At 40.1% G+C, this 21,703-nt stretch overlaps 3 protein-coding genes across 3 annotated transcripts in view; 1 reads left to right on the top strand and 2 right to left on the bottom strand.

Annotated features, from left to right (window-relative positions):
* Positions 1-2,837, top strand: part of LOC112487457 (carcinoembryonic antigen-related cell adhesion molecule 6-like) — a 7,040-nt gene extending 4,203 nt beyond the window's left edge. The window contains exons 4-8 of the mRNA XM_025058439.1: positions 14-241; positions 331-421; positions 522-582; positions 733-902; positions 2,432-2,837. Of these exons, the coding sequence (XP_024914207.1) occupies positions 14-241; positions 331-421; positions 522-582; positions 733-902; positions 2,432-2,495 (614 nt within the window). The 3' untranslated portion in view covers positions 2,496-2,837. The remainder of the gene's footprint in view (positions 1-13; positions 242-330; positions 422-521; positions 583-732; positions 903-2,431) is intronic.
* Positions 2,838-3,178: 341 nt separating this feature from the next.
* Positions 3,179-5,029, bottom strand: LOC112487456 (complement C3-like; the record flags this gene model as incomplete). Its single annotated transcript, XM_025058438.1, has 5 exons — positions 3,179-3,367; positions 3,699-3,846; positions 4,339-4,419; positions 4,740-4,823; positions 4,912-5,029. Coding segments are annotated over 5 exons (576 nt in total), but the record flags the coding sequence as incomplete, so codon positions are not given.
* A 772-nt stretch (positions 5,030-5,801) lies between these two features.
* LOC103383182 (complement C3-like) lies at positions 5,802-20,972 on the bottom strand. The gene is made up of 39 exons (XM_025058356.1): positions 20,827-20,972; positions 20,580-20,588; positions 20,039-20,080; positions 19,850-19,879; positions 19,212-19,401; positions 18,670-18,835; positions 18,511-18,581; positions 18,142-18,233; positions 17,780-17,862; positions 17,550-17,637; positions 17,118-17,220; positions 16,523-16,637; positions 15,717-15,832; positions 15,480-15,623; positions 15,045-15,263; positions 14,438-14,638; positions 13,987-14,142; positions 13,683-13,812; positions 13,371-13,439; positions 12,835-13,140; positions 11,982-12,228; positions 11,543-11,628; positions 11,324-11,463; positions 10,962-11,168; positions 10,541-10,601; positions 10,358-10,441; positions 10,072-10,275; positions 9,885-9,960; positions 9,630-9,792; positions 9,332-9,445; positions 9,098-9,251; positions 8,837-9,000; positions 8,117-8,272; positions 7,968-8,027; positions 7,262-7,352; positions 6,969-7,020; positions 6,543-6,630; positions 6,216-6,305; positions 5,802-5,908 (listed from the first exon to the last, which is right to left on the bottom strand). Exons 1-39 carry the CDS (start codon positions 20,901-20,903, stop codon positions 5,819-5,821), a joined length of 4,734 nt encoding a protein of 1,577 aa, XP_024914124.1. The 5' UTR covers positions 20,904-20,972; the 3' UTR covers positions 5,802-5,818.
* Positions 20,973-21,703: the final 731 nt, after the last annotated feature.

Raw genomic sequence — 21,703 nt, 5'->3', positions numbered from 1 at the left:
CCATCTGTGTCAGTGAGTCCCCCTGGTCAGATCATGGAGGGCAGTTCAGTGACTCTGACCTGTAGCTCTGATGCTAACCCAGCAGCTAATTACACCTGGTACAAGGAGAACACAGTAATATCTACAGAACAGAACTTCACCATCACTAACGTCACAACTGAACATGGGGGAAATTATCAGTGTGAAGTTCAGAACAGAGTAGGACGACAGAACACCACCAAACATCTGGTTGTAAGAGCAGGTAAATAATTAAAGTAACATGTACATACTGTAAGTATTCTTCATTATTGACTAATTGATGCTAAATAGGTTGTTTCTCTTTTGCACCAGTTCCACTTAGAGCGTTAGAATCAGCATTTATTGGAACATCCACTGCTATTTTGTTGGCTGTAGTTGTGGTATCTCTCATCTTTCTGATAAGGTAAGGGTGCAAGTACACCAATACGTCAAATACTTTGAAATCCTCCTAAGTTTGACTTCATGTTAAACAGTAATTCAATGTAAATTTTGATTTTGATCAGAAAGAAAATGTCCCCAAGACAAGTGGCTGAAGCAAGAGAAAGACCAGACAACCGAGAACTGGTACAGTACTACTTAATTAGACGACCAAGAACCTACTGTACTAGTTGTACATATAAAACAACATAAGATTGTAGGCAATATATTTTGTATGTGCACATACACACACATATATATTTACACTTTTTTTGCCATGGGTTTTGTTACTTTTAGGCAGAAGAACAGCATGAACCACACTATGCCAGTATCCAGTTCGTGAGAACCTCAAGAGACCCAGTCTACTCAAATGTCATGGACTATAGATCTGGTAGACACGGGACACAGGAGATTGAAGACGATGTTTTAGAGTACAGTGTTGTTAAATTGCCCCATTCTGAACCAAGGTGAGCAGTTGGTCATTTGCAGACAGTGTCTTTACTAATTTCCCAATGACAACACTTAGTTTCATTTATTTTTATATTACCGTAATATCCGGACTCTAAACCGCTACTTTTTTTTTCCTCTCTTCCTCATACACACTGGCTCTCACCACACCTCCTCACTCCCCCAAATTTATGGATTTGTAAGGGCTAAAAATCATACCACTATCGATCAATGACTTGGTAGGCTACTCTGTGTTATACTAGTAGCGTAGGTCTGTCTGTGAATGGCTTTGTGCGTATAGGTGCGTGGGCCGCGCGAGAGAGCGAAAACGGTGGCGAAAGTTGAGAGCAGTTTGAGCCCTGTCATGTTGAAGCGTGAGTGGGTTAAACAGTAGCTGCTAAAACGCTTTTTATGTTCTGTTGTGCTCGGTGTGGCCGATGATAAAGACCCCAACTTCCCTGTTTCTGTTTACCTCTGCTGCCGTAAAGCACAAAGGGAAGTGAGTTAGCCCGGGAGCTAATGTTAGCTTCGGCCCAGGAACAGATCACTGTCTTCCTTGTGCATTCCAACTACGTTCGGGGCGTCGAAGCAGGAAAGAGCTAACGGGTAACCAGTCGTGTTACAGGCACTGTTCGAAACCCCCCCCCCAAAAAACATTAATCATTAAAAGTGAAGAAAATTTTGTGTGTAAATATCCCATGTTACCATGTGCTCACCTGCCTCTTATAGAGAAGTACGGCCTATATATGTACAATTATTTTTTTCTGTTTAAATTTAGTCTGTGTGTTTTATATTCAGGTGGGCTCAATAGTCCGGAAATTACGGTATTGTCTTAGTTTGGTTGTGTGAGGTATCAACACGTGGCTTGTAATTCCATACATAGATCTTAACGTCAGTGTTTACACTGACGTCCCTAGGTGACCTCATCCTTTTACTTTGTGAGGTTGATATAGTGCGAAGTGGCAATTTGAAGTAAAAATTTCTTACAGTCATAGATTATTTTTCATTCCACCAATGTTCTTTTGCACCCCCTGCCCCCATATTCAAACACACACAGACACACACTGCAGCCCTGTACCACTAGCACGTACAACACAAAAGCTAAGCATATTTCTTCGCTTAGCACAGCACCAAATGAACACAAATTACTGAATGAACACGAATATAATATAAATAGAATATAAATTGTTATTGGTAACAAAACGGCTCCAGTGAGGCAGTACAACTTCGGTTAGTCTGCATGTAAAAATATTTAACATTACCATATGGTTTTAAATTTGCAAAAGGTAGCATAATATTTACCCAGCAGCATAAGTTGTGTTCTGCTTAAGCAAAATCTCTAATTTTCTTTATAAAAAAATAAACAAATATTTTTTCCATTAAATATATATTTGAATATATGTAGCTATATTTTTTCAGATATATGTATATAGATGTATATACACACATCTATACACATATTTACATATACATGTATATATGTATATTGATATATATGTGTTATGTGTGTTTGTAATAAATCTAATAATTCCTTTTTTGTCATTTCTAGGCTCAGCAATCAAGTAACTGTTGAAGACCCGGCAGTATTGTACAGCACAGTCAAAAAACATTGATTTTAAAAGCCGAACCTGCATCAGCAGATACAGTATTATTGTAGCCATTTATCTTTCCCACAATTTAAATCACTGACAACATTTTATATGTTTGAACTTTGTTTTTGGGCACAGGCAGAGAAGACCATGCCAAATATGCAGCATTATCAGCTGTACTATCATGCTGACGTTAAGACCGAGGCACTTGAACAGTAACGTTTGTCATTAGCCTCTTATCAACATTTCAATACCATCTTGTGTCATTGGAAACTATGCATAATATAACGCTGTATAATTATCTGTAAAATAATGTTTTTATAACTTTTTTAACTAATAATGTTCAATAAAGCATTGTTTTTTATAGAATAGCAATTAAGACTTTATAAAAGCAGTTCAGTAAATTTTATAAAAATGAAAAATATACACTTCTATCTAATTTACATGGAATCTCCAAAGTATTTGGATATTTTCTTGACAAAGCCTGACCTAAAATTCAAACAGTTCTATTGACCTAATTGATCGTTCCATCGAATGTCAGGGCGGAGAGCCGATCCCAAAATGTTTACTACAACCAGCTATTACTTTGTAGTCATGCTAACTGTACATTAGCTTCAGTCAAGGAGCACAGACAAAGGTTCAACACCTTGTTTATTGTTTACAAACTCATCCGACAAGGACCCTGAGATTTGCAGTTTTGTCTTCTTAAATCCAAACAAACAAAATCTGCCATATTGGAACTCCGACACATCTAGAGTCCGCAGCCGTTAAAAGTTAGATCATTTGCTGCGTAATCCAGGTTGTTGCATTTGGCCTGCAGCTGTGGACTGCTGGAACATTCTGAGGACTGGGGCCAGCGCTCCACCCAGGTGTCCTTTCCCAACATGTAGATGTATCTGTCAATCACACAGAACAATTCAAACTTGACATCTCAAACTGATGACATTTTTTTAGTAGCTGTCACATGTGCTGTCACGTGACCGCAGCTGTCAATCAATATGTGTCAGATTGACCCCAGAGTTGGTAAACACTGCCTTAAACCCCTGCCTATAGGCCACGTGCGCCTCCATCTGGTCAACTTAACACGTGCTTTTCATCACACAGAATGGCTCGAAATGAATTTAATATACCAATGACCACGACCAATGAAATATCGTCACGATATACACGGTGGCCACATGCATTTACAACCTTTTGGATTATACACCAAGACATGGCAGATCTTACTTGTTGGTGTCACTGTCAACATTCCACTGATCTTCTTTGGGGCCCATTATCAAGTACTCAGTGCCCTGCTTCAGGTCCAGTCCCTCTCTGCATCTTCCATGAGACATGAAGGTCCTCGTCTGGCCAACTTCAAATCCAGCCTCCACACCTGGCCAGGAGGAGGAAACATAGAGCTTAGTGACGAGTTACCAAAGCCTGGACAGAAATAAAATCACACTGCGATACAATCATTCTTTAAATGAATTTCATCAGTGTGTAAGAATTAAAGACGCAACAAATGGTAGTCATGAAGAACTTAGCATGTTTCCCCAAAATACAGATGCTCAGTTGGTCCTGGAGACGTCATCCCATCACTGTTGGAAACATGTCTATCACCTTTGTACACCTAACTAGTAAAGGCTTCAAAATGTTAAATATAGTGTTTATTTTTTTTCAACTAACTTTGTTCTCAAACATTTAGTTAGTGACCTAAATGACGCTTTGTTGTTGTTATTCACAAACAGTATTTTATTTTAAGTTTTATCAACATGTAAATATGGAGAAAAAAAAACAAATTTCCTCAAATCAAACTAAACTTTATTTAAACATATAATGCAACACTTCATTTATTCATTTGTGTGTGTGTGCAGCACTGACTTACCCAGCTTGATGACCTGCATGATCTCCATCTCATATTTGTCATAGTAACTCTGCTCCAAACTCAGAACCTTCACCTTTAAAACTTCAGCACACAAACAGAAGAACACGTTTATATTATGACCTCGCTGCACACGAGGGAGGAACGTTTCTGATGTTCAGGGTCAAGGAGAGATTTGACCTTCACATTTTGGTGGATCCTTAACTCGTAACATCATGTATATTAAACATGGATCCATCCATCTGACTCATTACACTCATCACCCAGCCACTGTGTGGATCCATGCATCCATCAATCCATCCAATCATCAAGCCACCCAACCATGAATCCATCCAATAGTATAACCGCGCTGTAGTTATCCAACAGCCAATCCAAACTGATCAGCAGCATGTGTGCACGTGTACCGTGGCGCAGGCCGCTGCAGGCGAACGTCACCATTTCTTTACCGATGGAGATTTCATCGTCAGCTTTCGGGATGCAGCAGTCACCTGGGGTTTGTGAGTAAAACAAAATGTCAGCACAACATTTAACAAAGAACACACACACACGCGGTCGCAGACATGTGCACACACTCACCCTGTGTGCAGCGGCAGACGTTGTCTTTGCAGATTTGAGCCAGCTCTTCTTTGTCCTCCTTGGGAGTGTAGGTTCGACTGCAGCGGTGATCTGAAGGCGAAGTAGAAACACATGATATTTTTTATGCATATTTATTATGATGCTTAATGAGCAGAGTTAAAGGCGACTTGGTGAAATGAAATATGTTATGACCTTGTTCAGGGTCCCAGTCATTCAGGTCATTTATCTGAAAAAGTGTAAAAATGGGCAACTAGACTTGGCTTTGATTCTAGAACCACTGTGCTGTGGGGCTATGTCTATCAACAATTATATACTCTTCCACTAGGTGGCAGCAGATGGCTAAAAAAACAAAGAAAAAAAGACGTTCAGGGCTGTTGGGTAAGATCTTCAATTCCTGCTTGTATATCAGGGTTGTGTTCAACTAAACAGGATTTATACTCAGTTAGTAAACTGTGAGTAAATTGAAACTAGAGAACCGTTAGACTTGGTTACAAATACATTCTGAGACATTTTCGTTTGGTGGTGTGCTCTGAGATTTGTTAAAAATGTGTGTCATGGCTCTTAAAAGGTTGGGAGACCATCTTTGGGAAGACGTTTGACGTCTTAACCAACAGCATTCTTCATCATTCTTAATGACTGCTGGAGAAAATGTTGGTATTTATCCTCTGAGTGGCTGGACACCTGAAAACTGAAAAAGTCATGATAGGAAAAACAAAGGTGAGGTGACCACACCTGAGGCACCGAGAGTGTATGGTGTTCCCCTGAATCAAGGTGTTTCTGGGAGGAGAAAACTGTATCTGTCCTACACTCAACAACCGACACACTCCAAGAGACACTCAGCCATCTGTGGGCTGAGTGTGATACAGAGCACCCCCCCCCCCCCCCCGGGCCGACCCGGGGTGGAAAACTAGACGGTCACTGAGGACGGCTGAAGGTTTCCCACTTTGAACCTCTGCTGAAGTCTGAAGATCAGGATCTCCTGCTCCTTGTGTGAAACCTGGACAGAGACGGTCAGAGATCTTTACATTGTTGCAAATTATATTTACATTTTCAGGGACAACACTTATTCTGCACAAGTGGAAATATGCATCTTCCTCTGCAGTACTTTCTTGTACTTTGTACTTCTTCTAGTATTTACTGTATTTGTCCTTCTACTTTCGTTCCTCTAATTCTTTTTCCTCTTTTACTACTTCTTGTTTTTATGCAATCTTACTTCTTCTTTTTCTTCTTCTCGAAATTATTTTTCTTCTTTTACTTCTTGTTCTTCTGCCCCCCAGTCAGAAAAGAAAGAAATGTGGAGTTACCTTGAATAAGTGGAGGATGAGAGATCCTCTGTCACTCAGGTTGTCCACTATTTGAAAGTTATTGATGTAACGATCCACTGAGTTGGACAGCTGAAAAAACACACACACAGACACACACAGACATACGGCACATCAGCAAATGTCAGCTAACATTTGACAGAGGTCACACGGTGACATATCAGTTGTTGTAGTTTACACAAATTAATGAATTTCTCTCCTGGACTGTGCATCTCTATCTGTAGGTAAAAAAAAAAGTGGACAAGCAGCTGACACAGATTGTCAACAGTGAGTCATTTACTTTATTAATTAGTGGTGGAAGGTAATTACCATCTCCAGGTCTGAGTTTTCTGGAGTGAAGCCTGTTGGAAGGCTGATGTCAAGGATCACCATTCTGACATCTCTGGGTCCCAGAGCTCTGTATCACAAATAAAGGGAGGAGAGGGGAGGGAGGACAATAAGAGAAAGAGAGCGAGAGAGAAGGAAGGAGAGTGAAAAACAAAGGAGAAAAAAGTTATGTCACCCCCTTGTGGCTAACCTGTGAAATAGCCACGTCCTTATTTCATAGAAGTGAAAGCCAAATTGCGACTTCCAAATTCAAACATTATTATTTAAAAACAGGGAAAATGATAATAGATTGCATAATAGATTTAAGTGAATAAAAACAGCAGACCATTGTACAATGATTTCTTTTTACATTTACAGAAAGGAGTGTTTTCTAATCGGGGGAATGAGAAGACATAGATAATTTCTCACCTGACTTTAATGGTGATCTGGAAAGACTTTTCTACATCTGCCGGAGGTTTTTCTGTTACAGAGATAAAAAGATGTATTTTAATTTTTTTGGCGGATTTTTGTAGGATGAAGAAATAAAGTCTTGTCAGAATGGTTTACATTATAAACATATATATTAAATTGGTTGGAACAATTCAGTTATTATTATTTTCCACAGTCACTAAACACATTCCACCAAGGTGTGCAAAACAAACAAATGATATTCTGTTTTACACATTAATGTTAAAAATAAAACATCTCATAGTTGGACTTACCACTGGATTCTTCGATGGCAACGTTGAGCTCAAAGTACTCACACGGCTTTTTCTCGTCCACCTCAGGCACCTGGTTGTAGTAGGTCACCATCTTGGATCGATACACACAATTGACAGGCGTGAGAAAAAAAAAAAAACGTGGAGGCAAATGTTTTAGTAATTTCTAAATTTAAATTACATCATAAATGTGAATGTCCAGTCCCTCATTCCTAATAAAAAAAAGGGTTTTGTTTTAGCACTAGTTTAACGGAGTTCAAATGTGATTCCACTTGTCTTATAAAAGAAGTTTAAAGACACAACGTGGAAAATTCTAATTTATTTCATGGTCCGTCAACGCAACACCTCTGTGGACAAGGGTCGTGGACCCCGGGGCGGTAGCAACGAGAAAATACACCACCGTTACACCAGCATCATTTTCTTGATGAGGTTAATTAAAACGATACCACAGTAAATCTTAACAAAACAATTTTCAGTGAACAACACAAAAGGTTGTATCTAAGCTGAGCCCAGCTGATTTTTGCAAAAAGAGAGAACATATTCTTAGTTTTTGAAACCCTATCAAAGCCCATTTGTCTTAATATGGCACAGTATTGACACAGTATGGACAACAAATCCATATGAAAGTATTTTAAATGCAAGAGTAAAAATAAAACATCACACTGCTTGTCCATCACGCCGTGAGAACCTGAAAATGAAATAATTGTACCTCCAGTATTCCCTGTCCTCCTCCACGAGCCTCTACTTCCAGGCCAACGTTTAGAGGCATCTAGGAAAAAAAAGAAAGCCCTGCTTCATAAACTGTACACTCAGGACACCCTACTGGACCGGATACCAATTTCTCTTCACTTATCTCACCCGGGATGAGCGAGCAGCATAGTTAGTGGTCGGGTTGAAATGGTAGCGTAGCTCCTGGCGTCCCTTGATTTTGACGTCCACATCTAAATTGTTGTCCATGACCGGGGGTTTGTGGATCTCGTACTCAGACAGAGCCTGCAGTACCACCATGGTAGACTGGGAGAGAGTGGTTTGTTTGGAATGGAAAGAGCATTTTAGTGAGCATTCTCTTTGACAATGTAAACACGTCAATTTCCAGCTGTGGGCTAGTGTAGCACTGTTGACTAAAAATAAATAAAAAGAGAGCTTTTAGCTTTTGTCGTTTCTACATCTATACGCACACATCAGTTAGTTATGGCACTAAAGAGATGTAGATACTGTACACATATATAAAATATACATGTACAGCTCAGTACTCATTAAACATTGAGGGATTATTCTGAAAGTTCAAGCTGCTGGAGGTGTTGAGCTTAGTTTAAAAGAAACTTTTGTAGGAACGTTTAATATGACAATAAAGTAAGATGGCTTCCTGGTAAATACAAATGATCCTATCATAAGTTTAACCTCAGATAATGGACATTCAGAAGGAGTTCCAGGATGAATGACTAAATTGAATCCAACTTCACTGATCCATAATGTTATGACCTAACTCTGATGTCTTCTGGACACTACAAGCAATTGATGCAAGGCCAAAACATCATATTTGCAAAAGAATATAGCAAGTATGCCCCCTGCTGGTACCTGAGTGGACCCATAACCACCACCTCTCCTCCGCTGCTTGCTGAGCCATTCAAAGACTGTTGCTGCTTCCTGCATCTGCTTCAGTTTCATCAGTGCCAGTAATGCGTAGCCAGTGGCCTCCAATGTAAACAAGGTGTTGTATGCGTCCGGCCAATGTGTGCGATCTAGTGAAGAGAGAGAATAAAAAGTGAGCTTCTTTTAATACGTTTCTACCAACGAGAAATGAAATGATGCCTCAGCAGGGGTTGAACATCAAGTTACCTGGAGAAGCTGCTGCCAGTAACTCCTGTGTTGGCTTGAAGCGATCTGTGCCCAGTAGCGTCAGTGCATAGGAAGCAATGGCCACAGTGTACGGTCTCCTCCCCCTCATTACCAGAGCTTTTCTCAGGGTGTTCTCAACTTTATGGATGATCGACTGTGAAAACAGACTTTTTTTTCACTTTAGAGCTAAAAAATTTTTTAAAAATATATATACATATATATGTTTGAAATTACCTCCATATTCACATCTGGATCAGAGCAGCGTACCCCAGCCTGCTTTGCTTCAGCCAATGCTATCATAACAAAGGCCGTCAGGGTTATTTCAGGGTCATCACCACGGAGGCCACCCTGAAGACACGAGGAGAAAACGAGGTTCACAAGATTGGACTCTTGAGCAATGAAAAAAAAAAAGTCTGTTTATCAACTGTAGATATGGGAGTCAAATAATTACGCATCATTCTCTAACGCCTACTCCGTGGGGCGCAGTAGAGTATTATTGCGGTCGGATGGTCTTGTAGTATTGTACACTCACAGTCATGGTAGTTGAGTACACTGGGTTGTCTTCAACAAAGGTTCTCGTTATATGCCGATACTTGTTCTTGGCCAGGTAGATCAGAGGCTCACACACCTGCTGCTTTTGGATTCCCACAATGGTGTGAGCCACGGAGAACACCTTCACTACATACGCTGTTATCCTGACACAAGGGTCACAAGGGTCAAGTCAGTTACAACTGTCTGCAAACCATCAAAGACCATTTAATAGTTCAGTGAGAAGAGCTAATTTTACCATGTACTTGCACCTTCACGCCTGTAGGGGGGATAAGAACCATCAGGCTTTTTGTAGGCCAGCTGGTTCTGGTACCCTAGAAAGACAAGGTATAACATTTGTGACTGTGCAATATTAGATATATAATATTATAATATTATTATTATGATTTATTGATAAATTCCATTCATTTTTTTTCTTGTCTCACCTTTAGTGATGTAACTAAGAGCTTCAGCCCTGCGCTCCACCCCTACGCTCTCCCAGTTGTTGGTACGATCCAGATAGAGGGTGGCAATGAGCGGCAAAGTCATTCTGGCCAAATTCTGCTCCACACATCCCCCAGGCATTTGGATCAGAGATGCCAGGGAGTCCTCACTGATGGAGTTGTCAATGCTATCTGCTAATATGTTGCCTGTAGAAGTTGAGTTGAATTTAGGCGTGAACCTAATTCTCTTCTGAGGGTTCTTTCGGCTTCAGCTGTGTTTGATACTTGCCTCTGATGTTGATGAATGTCTCCGGAACTGAGTGTGGCACAACCGACTCCAGTGAGACCTTGTCAAAAATGACTGTCTGAGTTCCTGTAACGGACGTAAGCATAGTGAAAAAAAAATTAGGAGGATGAAAATGTAACAATGAACAGAACATTACAAAATCAGACGTCGAGGTAAACTCCTCACCGCCTTCAGCCGATGGGTTCAAAACCGCACTTTTCACTTCGGTCTTCTGCACTCCTTCCATCTACATAATTTAAAAACAAGCGGGTAGTCCATAATTAAACGTCCAAAATCCACATTATATTATTCTGCCTATGGAATACAGTGGATGAGATTCATGGACCGTGTCAGGAAGGGCGTTCTGTCTACAAACTTAAATCCCTATCACCACTCACCACTCCCTCCAAGGTGACTCTGGATAGAAGTTACAAACTAGATGTGATTCAATAAATCGTTTTTTAAAAAGAAAGCAAAAAAGACGACTATATATATACATATACATATATATATATATATATATATACATATACTGTTCCTGAAGAGGCAAACGTCTAATAATCGGAGTTATGGATGTGACTTCTTTCTGTGGAAACAAATGACTCACCACCACCCGTAGGTTTTTCTGCACCCGGTCCCCCAGGTAATCCTTGGCGAGGATCATCACCTCCAGAGGGAGTTTTCCCACCACCAACGGCATGATGGTGTAAGGCACTGCGACGGAGGAGCCGGCCGGCACCGACACGTCCTGTGTGTGTTTATCTTTGAATGCAATGCTGCAGATGTCCTCCGTCTTCATCAGCACCACCCTGACCTGAGACGACAACATGCCGAGTTTACTGTAGTGTTAGGGCCGGTTTCAGCATGTAATTTGGTTTTGTTTTTACTGTCCATTTCAGTTTTCTTTGAGTTAAAAGACGATGTGAGACAGACGAGATCATATGCAGCTGAGTGAGAGGATGCACGTACGCGCAAGTTCTCATAGTCGTAGTTGTGGATCACAGCTTTGATCTCCACCTGCTCGTTCCTGGCGACTGAGTGAGGAAGCTTCAGGTCTACGAAAAAACGCTTCCAGGATCTGACATTGTACGGCTCAGCCACACAGAAGCCTGCAAAGATCAGACCTCTTCTTCTGTGCCATCCTTTCAATTCATAACGTTTGAAATTCCAACGTGTCTCTCCACCTACCTGTACTGAGCGAAGAACTGATGGCCATAATTCCCCACTCGGTGATGCTATCTGGTAAAATGTGGTCAACGGTCTCAGATGCGAACCTAAGGATTCATGTTAAGGTTATCAACAGTTTCTACATAAAACACATATGATGTGCGGACACACAAAATTAGGTTTATACATGAGGTTCGCTAAAAGAATTTCCTGCTGTTGAAATGTAGGAAATCCAGGATAGCACTGAAAGGATAAGTGAGGTCTGCTAACCAGGATCAGAAACGGTTCATCTTTGCTGTTTTAACTGTTTTTGTTTTTTGTAGTGGTATTTAAGTCAACCTCGAACTACATTTACTTTTTTTTTTTCTTTTTTTTAAAACAGACTACAGCTACTCATGAGCAAGTGGCATCTTTTAACGTTTAACATTATAAGTGATAAAACCACTGCTCTTCTACTCACCCGTCTGCCTCTGCCTTGCTGGGCAGGTTCACATCCTTCCACAGCCATGACTCGAAGAACCTGGAACGCACATAAACGTCGGTTTCATCCAAGTATTCCCACTCCTCTTCCTCCTCTTCTTCCTCTACCTCCTCTGGAAACTGTTTCTGTAATTCTACTCTTCCTTCCAGACCTGTATTTACAGGTACACTGGCCGCATGTAGCTCGGGCTGGACTGGTGATGCCATTGAAAAATATATACGACGATCTGTATGGGAAAAAAGGATAATTATTATTAGGGATGTCCGATAATATCGGCCGATATTAGCATAATGATGTAATATCTGTAAGAATCGTTATCGTTTTTTCCTCCAGTTATGAAAACCTGATAACAGAATACCTGCGTTTCGCCAAACAATGTGTGCTTTAAAAAATAGTTTGGGGAATAAATGGCTGTATATTAAGGTGAAAGTCACTAGATGGCAGCATTGCAGCTCATTACATTAATCAATTTTAATAATCGGGATTGTATGTAGAATACTGGTTTGCACAGATAAACCAAATAAATATTATCATATGGTCTTTATCGGCATCGGTTGATATCGGAATCAGAAATTAAGTGTTTGGAAAACATCGGACATGCCTAATTATTATTTACCATTAGAAAATGTTTAGAAAAATTCTTTTACAGATTTACATGCTAAAAGTGTTGTTTTTTTAAAAAGTATGTTAAACAGTAAAGGAGTTCTTTGGCGCATACTACTCCTGGTCAGTACTGGTACTGCAGCCAAAACAGCATATTTCTGATTGGCTTAAAAAGTTTCCACAAGTGAATGTTCTAGCTGGTTTAGCTGTAAATCAGTGAACAACTCACTTGGGGCTGAATCCCTGACATGAGTTCTCAAAACAGGAACCACATCTGCAAATGCAAAGTGAAATGCAAAGGTGGGCCTTGGAGCAGAGGTTGTGGGCGGCGTTGTTGTGGTGGGTGGTGGCGTTGTTGGTATTTCGGTGTCAAACGCCTCATCCCTATAGGTGGAGCAACAGTAGCGGAAGGCACGAATGCACTCCCAGCCCTCAGTGATGTAGTAGGAGCGGCGTGTACAGGAGTACGGCATAGGGACCGCCCTCAGGCCGTCTTTACAGCAGCGGTGCTGCAGCTTCTCCTTGTAGTGACTCTCTGCAAACAGAGGTGGCGATATTAGGTCAGATTCATTATGCGTCAACAAGCTTGAAGGGAAACCATGAGCCCTAGCTTTTGACCCTCTGGATACAGACACCGCTGTCGGCAAAATGTTCGACTTCGTTAGTAATTAAAATCATCTCAAAGTGCAAAACTGAGTTTTTTTATATCATGGTTTGATTTTTCTTGACAGTGTTGTCAGCAGAGATAACACATTCCAGACTTACCAAGCTGCTCTTTACGCCGCAACAGCTCAGCCGAGCGCCTCCTTCTGGCACTTCCTGGGCACTGCAAGTCTAAGGGAAGGAAGATATTTATAGAGGATGCTGCCTTTTGTTACACACACATATATATAGATATGTTTTCTGTATTTATTTTATATTTATATTTAAAAAAAAAGGCAAACTAGACTGAAATTAAAACAAATTTTGTACGTTAGAATGTAAGAAAATGTCAAATTTTGCCACATATATGAATGTTTTTGGTTAATAATAATAAGGTTAAGTGTGATTTTTTTTTTTTAGTTCTTAGAGGGCTACCTTGTCTAGATTTAGTTGAAAATCCAGTACTTGAAGATACTGAAAGTCCAGCATCTGTAAAGACTCCCTTGGCATCGATACCTCCCCCACGGGTGCAGCCAATGTCACCCTGCTCCACCATGTTCCACAACTAAAGCAGAAATATTGAAATGCTTTTAAAAGGTCATAAAAAAAAACATTTCTGTGAATGATTCCACCCGACTATGATGATAATCCCATATTGTTTCAATGAAAACACGTTTAGCTTTGTTCAAATAAAACAAACAAGAAAACTTTAAAAAAACGTGTGTAGAAGTGAGTGTACCTTTCTCTGTGTGAGCCTTTCCTTGTTGAGCAAAAAGACTGCATTGTCTACAGCCACCAGGCTGACCTTTGCTCCCGGGTCACCTTTGACCTGAAAACGAAAGCTTTTTCCAGGCGCATAGTCTCGATGTACGCCAGCCACTGGCCCAACTTTCAGCTACGACACAGAAAACATTCAGTCACAGATGCACAAACTGGCACTAAGCATCTTCTACTATAGAGAATCAGAGAGAGAAAATAAACCTCTGAATTGTGGGTGTGTAATTTTTGTACACAATAATCCAAATATTTTCCAACAATACACTTGCAACAATAATTATAAACACATAAAAGGCAAAGTAAACGTTAAAGTTCTGCTCTGGAATATTATTACTGACACTTATCGGACTATATATTTGCTAATTACAAAACAGGTTATAAATAGTTCCCTGACCAGACACAGCTGCACTTACTCCTCCCACACAGGTGTCTGTCACATCCACCCAGATGGAGTCAGACACCACCTCCTCATTCTCAGACCAGGGGACACTGTAAAAAGCCACGAAACGGAACGATGGCATCATCTCAGGAGTAATGATCAGTCCAATGGCGGTTAACAACTGACCGGTCACGTCCATACGCTGGGCTGTTATGATTTTACCTTTGTTAACCACCTGTAATTATTAGAAAAAATATATTATAGAAGGACAGTAGGAATAATGTGTGCAGCTGAGTGTTCCTCCTGTTCCCTGTGGCTATTATCAGGAGTAACTATTTAAGGATTTTGCAAATAAATGACAGTTTATTAAATTATATATATATATATATATATATAGTAATATTCTTGGGGAAAAACAACTGTATATAAAAGTGAAAGTCACCAGATGGCAGCATTGCAGCTCATTTTTTAAATTTCTATATATATATTTTTGTTGACTTCATTGTGCACAGATTTGCTGCTTTCCGCAGCATTGACGACTGTTTTTTTCCCTGAGGTCAAGAGTTTAGGATTTTTCTTCTTTTTGTACACACATGTTTAAACATTTCTCTGCCAAGTAAAAAAGGAAGCTCTGGTCTCACCAGGTAGGTGATGTGATTTGCGCTGAAGACCTTCGCTGTCTGCTCATCTGTAACGATTTTCACGTTCAGGGAGAGCCTGTCTCCTACTGACACTGAGCTGGTCGCAGCAGAGATGTGAATGTAGTTCTGCTTTTTCAAGTTAAGAGCACGGTATGGAAGAAGAACCATCTTGGTGTCAGCCTGCTGAGTTGGTTTTAGACCATGCTGTGTGGTCCTCGCCTGGGAAACAGATTTGGTTGAAAAACACAACAGGTGTGAACGTCAACACTGAACGGACGCAAATAAGGAGTCAAAAAGCACAGAAAGAGGTTCTCCTCATTTCTGTCCACACAAAAGAACGCTGGAGCAAAAAACAGTAAAAGCGTTAAATGTAAAATTCTAAAAAGAGTGAAATGGTCGAGGACCAAATCTGGACGCTGTGACAGTCATACGTACAATGATGGTTTGAGGGAAATGAATTCTGGGCATGTTGATAGTAGCCCTGGCAGTGCCGGAGGAAACGACCAGCGGGTCGTCCATGAGTGACACGCTGACCAGAACATTTTTGGCTGGGGAGCCGTCGTGATGGCTGACTTGGACCTAGAATTATTGTCAATGACATTTTTTTCTCTTCTTTTCACTTGTGACTTACAGAAAGTGATTGAATGTTTCAGTACAGAGGACTATTCTTACTGTCAGGTCAAAGGGCAGACCTGGCTTGAAGTACTTTGGCGTATCTCTGAAAGAGATGACATACGGGGACTCTACGATTTTGATCCCTGTTTTTTCGGCTTCCACGAGGTCACCTCCTGTTCAGGAAGAAAATAAAGTGGACAATGAAGTAGAGTTAAAACCTTTAACACTTACTTTACAGTCAGGCATTGGACATCATTCACCAGAAAGACTTGCTCCAGAGCCTGACATCGGGCGACCGATATCATCGGCCTGATATTAACATAATTGTGTAATATCTATAAGGACTGTATGGTTTTTTTCCCCATAAAAACCAGATAACGCAATTTCTGGGTTTCGCCAAATGATATCTGCCCTAAAGGTAGTTTTGGGGAAAAACAGCTGTATATAGAAGTGAAAGTCACCAGATGGCAGCATTGCAGCTCATTTTTTAAAATTTATATTAATAATCAGAGGATTGTATGTGGTGTGTGTGTGTGTGTGTGAAAATACTGCTGTCCTCTCAGCAACATCCCATATGAAGGGTATAAATAAAGTGTCTCAGACTGCAGCAACACGCCCCAATATTCCAAAAACCCTCTGTTTGTTCAAAGGCTTTAAGAGTTTGTTTAGACATTTGCCAAGTGCAGGCTGCTGTGATGGAAACAGACTGATACAAAGGTTAACATCAGTCCATGTCCTGATTACAACAGTCTGGACAGTTGGACCTTGGTGGACTGAGTAAACAAAGCACACACAAACAACAGAACACACACTTTTTTACTGAGAAATTCAAACTGCTCTGTCCTACTTTGCTGTTTCCTTACCTGTGGTGGTGAGAACAGAGGCTTTGACATACACAGAGTGGCCAACCAAAGTTCTAACGTCGGGGTACGCTCTCTTGATCTCATCCATGCTGAGTGTGACCACTCCTCCGTCCAGCTGCACAAAGCACCAAATGAAATAAGTCAAATCATTCAGCTGTCACTTCGTCAAACGCTTAAGTAAAAAAAAAACAAAAAACCATGTATCATGTATAGAACGATGGCTGCAAAATGCTTTATTCAGTGAGAGGAACAGAACTGCAGAAATATGGGTTTTTCGATGGCTGCAAAAGGCTTTATTCAGTGAGAGAAACAGAACTGCAGAAATATGGGTTTTTCAGTGGAACAAAACCTGTAAAATTTGTCAATGTGCTGGGGTTCAGCACAACTTTTTACAAAAGAGGGCGCTATTGCAAAAGTTGGAAAATCACTGATCTGATGGAAGGATGGATGATGGATGATGGATGATGGATGATGGATGGATGATGGATGGATGAAGGATGGATGATAGATAGGACATTAGACATGAAACTGCCCAAAACTAGACCAGTGTTTCCAAAACTTCTCTACAGCGCCCCCATTTGTAGATGTGACTTACATCTGACACCTGCTTCACTGAGGGTAAACGCTGCATCTCTTTGTTGATCTTCACTCCAAACACCACGTAGGCGGTTCCCTGGACCGGCTCACCAAACAGGTACCTACAAAAAAATCATAATGAAACCATAACCAAAATTTTTTAAATTAATTACCATTCATTACTATACCATTACAATATATCGTATCGTTGCTCCTACATCTTGACACATATTGCCGATTCACACACACTGTAGACTTTCTGTTTGCCAAAAAAATAAATAAAAACAGCCCCAAACCAGACATTCCCTGCGGTTCAACTCGAACGTAGACACGCGGAGAGACAAGATCTGAGGTTTTAAGTTGCTCAACATTTAAACTGAACACTGAATCATTTTGTCGGGTGAAAATGTTCGATTGGTGAATTCAGTCAAACAAATGTCGGAAAACACACCTGGCTGAGATCTCCACTGCAAACTCCTGATCTTCGAGATCAATGAAGGTCTTCTTGGGCGTCAGAGTCACGTTGAAGGCAGGCAGCACTGAAACGCACCACAAAGTTAAAGGTGAAAACGTTCTGTACCAGACGTTTGAGGAGCAGAAATGAACAACGACAGGTGGCTGCAGTGGCCGCTCCTAAATATTCATCATATCGTTATTATTTATAAAAAGACATGAACTCACCGTATTTTTTCACCTCAAACTGGGCAGTGAATGTGTTCTGCGGCCAGTGGTCGAGCTTTGCAATTATTTTCCAGGTTCCTTCACTGTTGCAGAAACGTAAATACATCAAAATTATAATTTTAAGTAAATTATGAGTAAATAACAGTGAATATTTACTTCAGGCCACTGTAGCCACATTTACACACGTAAATATATATTACTACTGCGTTGGAAATTATTATTGCCTGTGGCCCTGAAGAAATATTTATTTTTGTATTTTATTTTTGTGTTGCAAAAGGTCAAAGCTGCATTACTGACATCATGTGCAGGGTCATGGTTCAGAACTTTGCAGAAGGAAACTGAACTGAAATGGCCCGACTTACTTTGCAAATTCAAAGATAGTGAACGTGTCTGATAGGACGCCATCAGCGGCTCTCATCGAGACCAGCTGTTTCACCACCACGCCCCCTGAATCCTGAGAAGAAAAACAAACAAACCGATACGTGAAGGCAGACAGACTGTAGATGGTTTCGCTGCGATCGCCAGTCGTTTACTCTTTGCTTCCTAGATAGAGTCAGAGTGTGGTTCGGCGCCCCCAAAGTGATAACTGAATCAGAACCAAAACTTTACAATGTGCTTTGATAGCACCCCCTACAGGAGAGGGTTTTTTTTATGTGCCAGATATTTTTTTTTTATTTTAGATTTACAATAGTTGGTCTGAACAACTGTTGATATTAAAAAATGTTCCTTACCTGTATATCAAGTGAAATGGAAGCGTCAAAAGCCTTAAAACTAGGATTGGACACAAAGGTTCTGAAATAAACTGTAAAAAAAAAGAAAGAAATGAACGTCAATAACTCAGTTTAATCAACTGCGGTCCATCCAGCGTCCTTTATTTCTTCACTTCTCACCAACTTCTCCTGGGTTATAGACAGGTTTGTCCGTTTGGATGAAGATGTATCCGGAGTGGAATGAGACCATCAGTAACTTCTCCACAACATGGAAGCCGCCAAAGTCAACCTGCAGGTACACAAACTTGTTCTTTTTCTCTTCAGGATTCAGACTCTCTGAGGGAAGCTGGGAAGAAAGAGCGGCGCAGTCAGGAAGAGATCCAATCAAACACTCATTAAATTAGATGTAAAAAAACCCCCACACAACACAATGACTGGGTTTCGTCAAATAATGTGTGACCTAAAAATTGTTTTGGGGAAAAATGGCTGTATATGAAAGTGAAAGTCACTAGATGGCAGCATTTCAGCTCATTTAAATAATCAATTTTAATTATTAGGGTACTGTATGCAGAATGCCAGTGACTCAATACAGTGGTTTGTACAGGTACAGTAAATGGAATATATAATGGAAATGTTGGTGGAAAAAAATCTTGCACCAGCATTAAAAGGTTTTTAAACTCTACTTTTCTGCACGACCTGAGGCTGTGAGTCTGTGTAGTCACCTGTATGGTTGTTTTAGCTTGGAAGTCATTTTCCTGGTTAAGTGTGACAGATTCCAGGAGAAGTAGAATTGTCTTGGTGAAGTCCAGGATAGTGATGGTCACACTGAGAAGGCTGGACTGACCATCGACCTGCAGGAAGATGTTCTCCTCGCTGTCTGTCCTCAACAGGTCCGGGGCGAAGACCGTATACCTGGAGGACCGTGGAACAATAGTCAAGTTGAGATGAGAGAGGTATTTAATTTGGAAAAAAAGTTAAAACATTTTTGTATTATTTAAATTTATATATTAAATTAAATAACTATTAGTAGAGATGTCCGATATTAAACGTTTTGCCAATATCTGATATGCTGTTGCTGGAACCAGCATTCTGTATACAGTCCCCTGAGCTGCAATGCTGCCATCTAGTGTTTTTCACTTTAATATACAGCTGTTTATCCCCAAAACTGTTTTTAGAGCACACATCACACCCAGGCAGTATCGTTATCGGGTTTTCACTATCAAAGGAAAAACCGATAACGATTCTTACAGGTATTGCATAATTATGCTAATGCAAATAACGGACATCCCTATTTATTAGTTGTCAAATGGGTTAAAACTGTTTGTTTTGAGAGCAGCTTCAAACTGATCTCAGACTCTACCTTGGTGCAGTACTTATGTCATTATTCTCCCTGTAAAAAAAACAAACAAAAAAACAAAATCAATAACAAACATCGTTCACCAAAAGTGATTAACGTGTCTGAGAGCAACAAAAAACTTAAAATATTATTTATATTATTCAGTAAACTTAATATATAAATATACACACACACACACTTTTGGACACTTACGGATGTAGGCCCAAGTAGTCGTTCAATGACATTAATCCTCCTCTGCCAAAATACACACACACACACACGCACACACAGTTAATCACATATAAAACATTTTAAAAATGTATAAAAATATATAAAACCTAAAAACTGATAACTACCTTTTCAGCTAACTAAAACTGTCTGGTGTTAAACTACTGAACCGGACACATAGAAACTAAAACACATGTATTTCTTCTGCTGACTCACATCTGTTGCTGATTCAGGGCTGTTTCCATTTGTAATTTAAACTGTTTAAAAACTTCAAATCAGACACTAATACTTCCATCTTTGAGCCTAAAACCCCCCCCAGATATTTTATCTCTATTGACTTTGCTTCATTGTTGTCGTGGGCTTTAAATGCAAACAAGCAACAACAAACATTCATATCAGTGACTACATTTACGACTAAAACATTTGGTTATACTGTATGTCAGTTGTAAAGTCTCAGCCAACGCAGCGCGTGCTGCGTGGAACACACTTACTGTACTTCTTCAAATGAGCTTGAAACACAACGTACCTAACTTTCCTGTTCAAAGAAAAACAAACAAAAAACGTTAATTAGAAAACAGGCATCAAACATCAAGGACTCATTTAAGGACTTCACATTTGACCTAGCCTGTTTCTCTAGCCTTGAATCACTATTGGTGGATCAAGATAAATCATACTCTATGCTTTTATGTCTATGTGACACAAATCTTTAACTAAAAATGTATTTGATGCCAAATTTCCTCCAAACATAAACAGTATAAAGTCGTTGTCCTTACTTGCGCCGACTGAAAAAACCCTCGTTAAATTGGCAGAAAAGCAGAAGAACTAAAGTGATTTTTAATGTCGAAGTCATGTTAACCGTCCAGTGGTGTATGCCGACCTCCGGCCTCCAGACCGACGGTCAGCTATTAAAGCGCACTGCCTACCCCCTCTCTCCCCCCCGGCCCCTCCAACCCACACACAGTCCTACCTCCAACCCAAAGACACTAATCAATAAAGACACACGGAGTTCCCGTAACATTCTCTTAGCGTTCACTGTTTGCTAATGTTGCTCAGGTCAGAGGTCAAAGAGTCAGCAGTAAGATAATAAGACGTCACAAGAGAAAAAGTCAATAATGCTCAGGCAAAAGGCACTTGGAAGTTCTGTGAATTGTTGTGAAAAAGCTGACAATCAAATGTTTTTGACGTGTTGAGAAATGCTGGAGTTTCGAGTGGAAACTTAGCATTAAAAAAAAAAAAATCTACGACTTCAGGAAGGTTTAGGGTCACTGTAGGTTCTGGATGCAGGGAACACTGTCTCAAACAAGAAATGTGAACGGTCACTGTCGGAGCTCGTTCTTCAGTTCAGACCGAGGAGAGAAGTGACACCGGTGACACGAATGGAAACCTATAAGAGAGAGAGAGACGGTTCTTCTCACTTTATTTTGTTTGAGAAAACCTCCTGTCAAACGGAAGAATTAGGATTTCTGCTATTGAAACATTATGGAAGCAACTTATTTTTGCCACTTGGATAAAAAAAAAATCATAGATTCTTAAGTCACAATAATGAGATATTTCCTTGTTATTATTAGATAAAAAAAAAAAAGATCATAGATTCTTAAGTCAAAATAATGAGATATTTCCTTGTTATTATTATATATTATATTGTCATTT

This window comes from Cynoglossus semilaevis, chromosome 9, assembly GCF_000523025.1.
Source record: "Cynoglossus semilaevis isolate Cse_v1.0 chromosome 9, Cse_v1.0, whole genome shotgun sequence".
NCBI lineage: Eukaryota > Metazoa > Chordata > Actinopteri > Pleuronectiformes > Cynoglossidae > Cynoglossus > Cynoglossus semilaevis.
Note: the sequence above shows the minus strand (reverse complement) of the source record. Positions and strands in the feature narration are given on the sequence as shown.